At 52.8% G+C, this 8,380-nt stretch overlaps 1 protein-coding gene and 1 long non-coding RNA gene across 2 annotated transcripts; both read right to left on the reverse strand.

Moving 5' to 3' along the window:
* Positions 1-205: 205 nt before the first annotated feature.
* On the reverse strand, positions 206-1,858 carry LOC147978167 (uncharacterized). The gene has a single exon (XM_087516528.1). It carries the CDS (start codon positions 1,841-1,843, stop codon positions 674-676), a length of 1,170 nt encoding a protein of 389 aa, XP_087372654.1. The 5' UTR covers positions 1,844-1,858; the 3' UTR covers positions 206-673.
* Positions 1,859-4,387: 2,529 nt separating this feature from the next.
* Positions 4,388-7,849, reverse strand: LOC147978168 (uncharacterized). The gene is made up of 2 exons (XR_015618023.1): positions 5,910-7,849; positions 4,388-4,638 (listed from the first exon to the last, which is right to left on the reverse strand). It is a non-coding gene; the product is annotated as an uncharacterized LOC147978168 (long non-coding RNA).
* Between the last annotated feature and the right edge of the window lie 531 nt (positions 7,850-8,380).

The following is an 8,380-nucleotide window of genomic DNA, read 5'->3' on the forward strand; positions in this document are numbered from 1 at the left end:
GTTCTTGTTAGGGACAAGATCTCAATCAGCACATCCAGCAATGGTATGAGCCTAAGAACGAAGACCCTGAGATGTCTTATGTCAATGATATGCAGAAAGATGATCTCTGGACTCACACTACAGGAAACAGGAAATTTTCCATCTGTGGATTACAGACGGCAAAGACCTAAATCCAGACGGCAAAGATTTTGCCGTCAGGAAGCAGACGGCAAAGAGAAGTCAGCAAAGAATACTTTACCGTCAGCTTTTTATCTGACATACGGCAAAGAATTTGCCGTCAGCGGAACCTTCTTCGCCGTTAGCCTTATAAATCACAGACGACAAAGAAAAGTAGTTTTGCCGTCAGCCACACTACAGCTTTGCCGTCAGCTCCTCACGTCTTTGTCATTAGCCTCGTACATCACAGATGGCAAAGAAAGCGGTCAAAATAAAAAACCAGTGGTGTTGCTCCCGAGCGATGCGGTCAACGCATGCAAGTGCACTGCCCTATCTAATCTTTCTTCGTCTTTTTAAGAGGGAAAAGGCCCCGCCATGCGTAGTGCCTTTCATTTAACATTACTGGGGTACAAAATGTAAACCTGACCGCGAGAGAACTAAAGTTACAGAATAGTCCTTCAAATTAACAGAAAGGACCCTAAAACATAAAATGGAAAAACAATCGGGTCCTTGTTCTTCACTGCAGTGGTCTGCTCGCCCCACCTCCAGCCCGACGTCGCGCCGCTGTCTGGACCTGCTGAGCTACGCTGCTCTGGCCCAGCCGCGCTCGAGAGCTGACTCGCTCCGGCGCCGCGGGGAGGCACGCAAGGGTGGCTGCTGTCACAGCGGAGTTCGCGAAGCCGAGCGCACGGCTGCTGTCGAGGCAGGGGCCGGTGCCAGGGGTCGAGGCCGTCGGAGGCCTGCACGGGTGACGGGGTCGGGGCCGCCGGAGGCCAGCGGGGTGACGGGGCGTGCAGGCTGCAGGGGGCGATGAGCGACGGGCCGCGGCGGCCGCTGGGGGCGACGAGCGACCAGGCCGGGGCCGGCTGGCGAGATGGAGGCCAACAAGGTACTTGAGGGTGCCGATGTACTGCGCCATGGCGCCGGTGACGATGACGTCGAGGTACTTGGTGTTGGGCCAAATGCGCCTGACGATGCCGGCCCATTCGTCGTTGCAGCACTCGTCCCGGACGAACTGGGCGAGCTCGAGGTCCGGCCGGAGGATACCTGCGACCGCCTCGCGCACGGACGCGTTAGTGACGCATGGGCTGAGCGCGCCGGCCTCGATGTCGGCGGGGAGCTCCTTCCAGTTGAGTTGGAGGAAGCGAATCGCGCGCTGGAGGCCGGAGGCGAACACGGCGCCGACGCGGAGCACCTCGTGGCGCTGGCACAGGCCGCACACCATCTGCGCGTACATGCTTTGGAAGGCGTCCGCGCAGAGGATGGCCGCCGTCGGGCTGGTGTAGTTGTGGTACGGGTCGTAGGGGCGGTTCTTCAACTGCTCGCTCTTGTAGTAGCTGGTGAGCACTGGCCGCGCCGTCAGCCCGCTCAGGGTCTTGGTCTCCGACTTGACGAAGAGGAAGCAGAGGCCATATCTGCACGCCGCCGGTGGGCGTACGGTGGCGACGGGAGAAGCGGCCGGGGCCGGCGGCGCTGGGGGCGAAGGGGGAAGTGTGTGCGGCCGCCGGGCGAAGTGGTGGCTGGCGAGCCAAGGACCGCGGGGCGATGTGTTGGCCGGGGCTGGGGGTCGATGTGGTTGCAAGCGTCGGCGGCGTGCTCGATTTGGATCGAGAGGGAGAGAAAAGAGAGAGAGAGAGAGAGAGACGTGCGATGGGGGTGGGAATAAGGGAGACAGAGCGTGGGGCATGGGTGCTGCCCTGGGGGCACGTGCATCATGGGTGGGTGGGGGTGTGGATGGCCTAGTGGTTTGAGATGTGCGTCTAAGATGTTGCCAAGTCACTGATCCGTGGGATCGATCCGCGTGACGTGCTTCCTCTTTGCCGTCTGCGAAAAAATACAGACGACATAGAGCTCATTTTACCGTCTGTGAGATAAAATACAAACGGCAAAGAATCTTTGCCGTCTACTGAAAAAAATATAGACGACGAAGAATCTTTGCCGTATGTGTTTTTTGTTGTAGACGGCAAAGTGAGCTCTTTGCCGTCTGTGATTTTTTTGGCAGACGGCAAAATATATTTTGCCGTCAATTTTTCTTTGCCGTCTGGTGATGTCGGCAAACCCTTTCTTTGCCGTCTGCCCGACGAAAAGCTGAAGGCAAAGACGCCCCCTGACGGCAAATTATCTATTTCCCGTAGTGTGAGCTGAAGGCAAATTTCACCCTACCGCCAGAGGAGGATCCGGAGAAGGCAGTTAAAGAGAAATTAATCAAGTCTCATGCTCTTAAAAAGATGGCAGACCTATTCAGGAGGTGGAAGAATGAGCTGAAAACGTTTGTCGACAAAGAAGAGACACCAGAATTCATCGACAGATATGAGAAGATCAGAGATCACTGGCCCGCATTTGTGGTCTACAAGACATCGGAAAAGAGTAAGAAGATATCGGCGACAAACAAGAAAAATGCTGCGAAGAAGAAGCTTCACCATCGCACGGAGTCAGATGGCTACCTCAAAGCCCAGCCTAAGTGGGCCAAGGCTGAGAATGATCTGCTTGATAAAGGGATCGAACCAGAGACAATGAACTGGCCAGACCATTTCCGGACTTGGTACTTTGGGTCTAGCGGAACCTTGGACCCAGTATCAGGGAAATGCATTTGGACGGACGAGCAATTGAACATACCAGTCAAGAAGCTAAAGCACTATATCGATGCAGCGCAGCAAGGGACGTTCTTTCCAGACAGAGAGAACGACAAGCTCACAATGGCCCTCGGGAATCCTGAGCACCCTAGACGGACACGAAGCATGCCAGGCTCCGTAACGTGGAAGGCTGGTTTTCCGGACGCAGGCGGTTACAAATGCCAGGATAGGAGGAAAAAAGTGGAGCATGCCCAAATTCAGACGCTGCACGAAAGGGTTCAAGCGCTAGAGGAACGAGAAGTAGCTCGCCGCAAGCGAACTACCGAAACTACCCCCGAAGCTACCCTGCCAAATCAGCGGAGAAGAAGCATGGCTTCACCGAGCTGCTTCAGCTGGAGCATGTCTTGATGGCTCCTACTAGCTACCCCGTGGATGCTATCACAGAGTCTCAACATAGCCACCTTATGACGCAATGGGAGAACTTCAAAGTCAAGGCGGCCATCGGCTCTATTCGACCTACTGAACCGGCGCAACTTTTCACTGTAGTCCGATTCCAAAAGGATATGCCAGGGTGACGGTGGACGAAATAACGGAGGGATTTGAGGACCTCCAGCTTGACTACCCTACCGGTGAAGGGGAGACTCGGCTGGGTTCATGTTTATTGACTCCATGCCTATGGCGGAAGGAGCTCATCAAGCTTCTGAATTGGACGCCTCCGCCTCCTCCGGCAAGTCAAGGCACTCTGCCTCCTCCTCCGCGACTGGTCAGAGCACTCAGCCTCCTTCTCCGGCGCGTGGCGGCACTCCGCCTCCTTCTCCGCCTGCGCCGGCACGCCCGAGCAGCCAGCCTCCTCCTTCTCCGCCTCGTCAGCAAGGGCGGAAGAGACCCGCCGCCGCTCCGGCTGCTCCGGCGCGTCGTAGTCCTTCTCCTCCGCCTCGTAAGCAAGGAAAGAAGACAGCCGCAGCCGCTCCATCTGCTCTGCCGGCGTCTAGCAGTACAGCCAGAGGCGGGAGGCAATACAGATTCGGTCCTTCTCTGAAGACTCCAGAGAAGTTACCATACGAGAGGACCCTAGAGGAGAACACCAAGATCACGCGAGCCGAAGTGAGGAACCTCTTTGAAGGGGTGAAAGCAAAGAAACATCCACCTCCGGAGGAGAAGGTAGATCCGGTGAAAGCGAAGCGCACTCTGGCTACCCTAAAAAAAGCAGCAAAGTCTCCGCCGAAAGGCAACTATGACCGCATTATTGTAAAGTCATTTGTCGAAGCGGAGCGGTCGGGAAGTACTATCAGTGATCAAAGGTTAAAAGAACGACGAGCTGGGAAAAAATTCCCCAGCTCGACGAACAAGCGAATCAATCATGCCCCCCGCTCAAGATGCCTACTAATGTTCCGAGGATGGTGCCCGATTATAGCAATCTTGGAGATTACTTGCCCGACGATGTACACTATGAGTTCTTGGAGGTGGAGGAACACAAATACGAGTACGGGAAGCCTCTCGTCAAAGATGAAAGATCTCTAACAATGATGATGTAACGCCCTCGATGCGGCTATATCTCCCACGTGTCGAAGCACGACTTAGAGGCATAACCGCATTGAAAGCAATGTCGCAAGTGAGGTAATCTTCACACAACCCATGTAATACATAAGGGAAAGAGATACATAGTTGGCTTACAATCGCCACTTCACACAATACATGAATTAAAGCATTACAACATCCAAATACAATCAAGGTCCGACTATGGAACCAAAATAAAAGAAGAACCCCAAATGCGACAAGGTCCCTGATCGACCCCAACTGGGCTCCACTACTGATCAACTAGAACGAAACAACACAAAGGACAAGATCTTCATCGAGATCCTCCTGAGCTTGGTCGCGTCATCTGCACGGACTCATCGGCACCTGCAAGCTGGTTTTGGAAGTATCTATGAGTCACATGGACTCATCAATCTCACACCCTCGCGATCAAGACTATTTAAGCTTATGGGTAAGGTAAAAGTATGAGGTGGAGCTGCAGCAAGCGACTAGCATATATGGTGGCTAACATACGCAAATGAGAGCGAGAAGAGAAGGCAAAGCACGATCGAGAAACTATGATCAAGAAGTGATCCTAGAACAACCTAAGTCAAGCATAACTCCAACACCGTGTTCACTTCCGGACTCCGCCGGAAAGAGACCATCACGGTTACACACGCGGTTGATGTATTTTAAATAAGATCAACTTCAAGTTTTCTACAACCGAATGTTAACAAATTCCCATCTGCCCATAACCGCGGGCACGGCTTTCAAAAGTTCAAATCCCTGCAGGGGTGTCCCAACTTAGCCCATCACAAGCTCTTACGGTCAACGAAGGATATTCCTTCTAGCGGGAAGACCCGATCAGGCTCGGAATCCCGGTTACAAGACATCCTCGACAATGGTAAAACAAGTCCAGCAACACCGCCCGAATGTGCCAACAAATCCCGATAGGAGCTGCACATATCTCGTTCTCAGGGCACACTCAGATGAGCAGTCCGTACAACTAAAACCAGCCCTCGAGTTTCCCCGAGGTGGCGCTGCAAGGGGCTCTAGTTTGGACCAACACTCAGAGGAGCACTGGCCCGGGGGGTTAAAATAATGATGACCCTTAGGAGCGCGACTCCCAAGGGAAAAGAAAAGGCTAGGTGGCGAATGGTAAAACCAATGTTGGGCATTGCTGGAGGAGTTTTATTCAAGGCGAACTGTCAAGGGGTTCCCATTATTACCCAACCGCGTAAGGAACGCAAAATCCGGGAACATAACACCGATATGACGGAAACTAGGGAGGCAAGAGTGGAACAAAACACCAGGCATAAGGCCGAGCCTTCCACCCTTTACCAAGTATATAGATGCATTAATTAAATAAGATATATTGTGATATCCCAACAAGTAAACATGTTCCAAGCAAGGAACAACATCTCCATGTTCCAACAAGGAACAAACTTCAATCTTCACCTGCAACTAACAACGCTATAAGAGGGGCTGAGCAAAGCGGTAACATAGCCAAACAACGGTTTGCTAGGACAAGAAGGGTTAGTGGCTTGGTTCAACAATATAGGAGGCATGATAATCAAGTGGTAGGTATCGCAGCATAGGCATAGCAAAAGAGCGAGCAACTAGCAAGCAAAGATAGAAGTGATTTCGAGGGTATGGTCATCTTGCCTGAAATCCCGCAAGGAAGAAGAACGAGTCCATGAAGAAGACAAACAGACGTAGTCGAACGGATCCTCACAACTCCGGAACGGAACCGAAGCTCACGAGAAAGGCAACCCGGAAAGAAGCAAACAACATAGTAAACAACCACCACAAAATCATGGCATGATGCACAAAAAGTATGAGGCATGTCCGGTTTAATGAAGCATGGCACGGCAAAGTGCACAAGCAATCCTACAAATTAAGTGGAGCTCAATATGCAACTCTGTTGCATATTGACGAAACACCACGTTCATGTTATTTAGTTCGATCTCGTTTATGTACCCAACAATATTAAATGTTGTTAGCATGGCAAGAGGTGAAACATGATGAAACTATCTAATCTAGGCAAGTTTAAATGATGCCGGAACAACAAAACAACAAGTCCGGAAACTCCTCATATGCATATATTAGGTTTGGTACTCTTCTGCCCTAAACATAATTTTAGAGTTAATAAACATGCAAAACAAGTACACCATGTTAAACTAGGCATTTTTCTACCCCATTTACATATAAAGTTTATTAAATTCCGAGTTACGGTTATTTAGTTATGAATTAAACTGTTTTAGCAAGTTATTTAAGCAAATTTAAACAAACAACATTTTAAACATTTCAAACATAGATGAAAGTGGCATATTATTAAACTAGACAAAATTCTAAGCAAGTTTCATATATAATATATTTTAATATGATGCACCGTTTGTGAGTTGCAATATGCATGGAGCTTAGGGGTTATTTTGTAAAACTGCCAACTCTGGAAATTAGAAAAATCGTCCTCTCAAGGAAAAAAACAACATGGGCCAGATCTGAGGCAAACTGGGCCTGGGGAACTGCTCATGCTGGGCCAACAGAGAGAAAGAGGGAAAAAACAAGGGGGCGCTAGTGCCTCACCATGTGTCGAGGCCCAGTTGGTGGGGAGGCTGCAGGAGGGGCGTGCTGGGCCTCGAGCATGCTTGTGGCCCACGCAGGCATGTGCGGCAGCAGCCTGGTTCACACTCGCCTGAATCACAGAGGAAGGGGACGAAGCAGGTCGACGAAAACAGAGGATCGAGCGGGCCGCGCTTCGCCTTGGAGCAGGACGACGGCGGCACGACGAGGGACTTGCACGGGCGAGGGCGAGCAGGAACCGGCCGGATCTGAGGCTTGGTAGCGGTGGAGTTCTGTTCTGAGGGCAGCCCGCGGCAGATCGGCGCGCAGACGAGGCGGGGCTTGCCGTCTTCGATAGTCATAACAACGGCAGCAGTAGGGAAGCAGGCGATTAACGGGGCGGTCTCCTCGCTCGCTCGAACTGGAGCAGGGGAGGCAGAGGATAGCGACGCGAGCAGGGGCGGTCTCCGGCCTGTGCCCACCGGATCCGGCGACGACGGCGCGGGGACGAAGAACTTGGCGCGGGCTTCGGCAGAGACGCAGGGTCGCGGAGGAGACCGGCGGGAGGAAGAGCTTCTCAGGGGCTCTCGGGGTTGAGCTCGCGCACGAGGCTCTCGGGCACGAGGAGCTGGGTACGCTGCATGCTCGGGGAGGCACCGGAGGATCGGTTAGAGGAGGCCATGGCGCTCCTTGTGAATCAGCAGCACGAAGAGAGGGAGTGGTCAGCGGAGAGAAGCACCAGGGGAAGGAAGGGAAAGGAAAAAGGAGGGGCGCTCATCTCTCTAACTGAAGGTTCGGTCGCCGGCGACAGACGGGAACGGCAGCTCCCTGGGGCTCGGGGACGAGCTCGCCTCGATCTGGATCGGGGCTAGATGCGGGGCATGTGGCATTGGGGACACTGGGGCGCAAGGGAGGCCATTGGATCAAGGATCTGACCGCCAGGGATGGTGGAGGCTGCAGGATTGGATGCATGGTGGGTGCGAGCTGGCGGTGGGAGGATCCCGAGGTGGATCTGGTCTGGCGGCGGGGTGGGGGGATTTTAGGGAGTTGGTCTAGGGTTTGTCCAAATAGGCATGTGGGTGGACTATTTATATAGGGAAGGGAGAGAGTTTGGACCTTTCGATCGAAAACTGACAGACGAGAATAAATATGCTAGGGAGTCCAATAAATAAAACGATGATATTTTGTAGATGTTTGGGGATGATCCGGACACAACGGTAGCGACAGCCCGGGTCGGGTTCGGGACAATTTCGGACGCGCACGTGAGGGGTTCGATGCACTGTGCAGAGAGGGTTTCGGACCGTGCGGTCGCATCGGACAACTCCGGACGCGAAGAGGGGAAGGAGGATGGACTAGGTGGGCTGTGGCGAGACTGCGAGGGGGAGAAGAGAGAGAGAGGGCCCGACATCTGTTTCCGGAGACCGAAAACGTCCGATGTTAGAACGGTTATACTGCCGCTATAGTTTAACGGTTGGGCTATCAAACGAACTCCGAATGCGATGAAACTTGACAGGCGGTCTATCTACACTATGGTAAGACCATACGTCAACTCTCATCCCATTCCGAGAACATCT

Source organism: Triticum urartu, chromosome 3A (assembly GCF_056163025.1).
Source record: "Triticum urartu cultivar PI428250 chromosome 3A, HENAU_Tu73, whole genome shotgun sequence".
Lineage (NCBI taxonomy): Eukaryota > Viridiplantae > Streptophyta > Magnoliopsida > Poales > Poaceae > Triticum > Triticum urartu.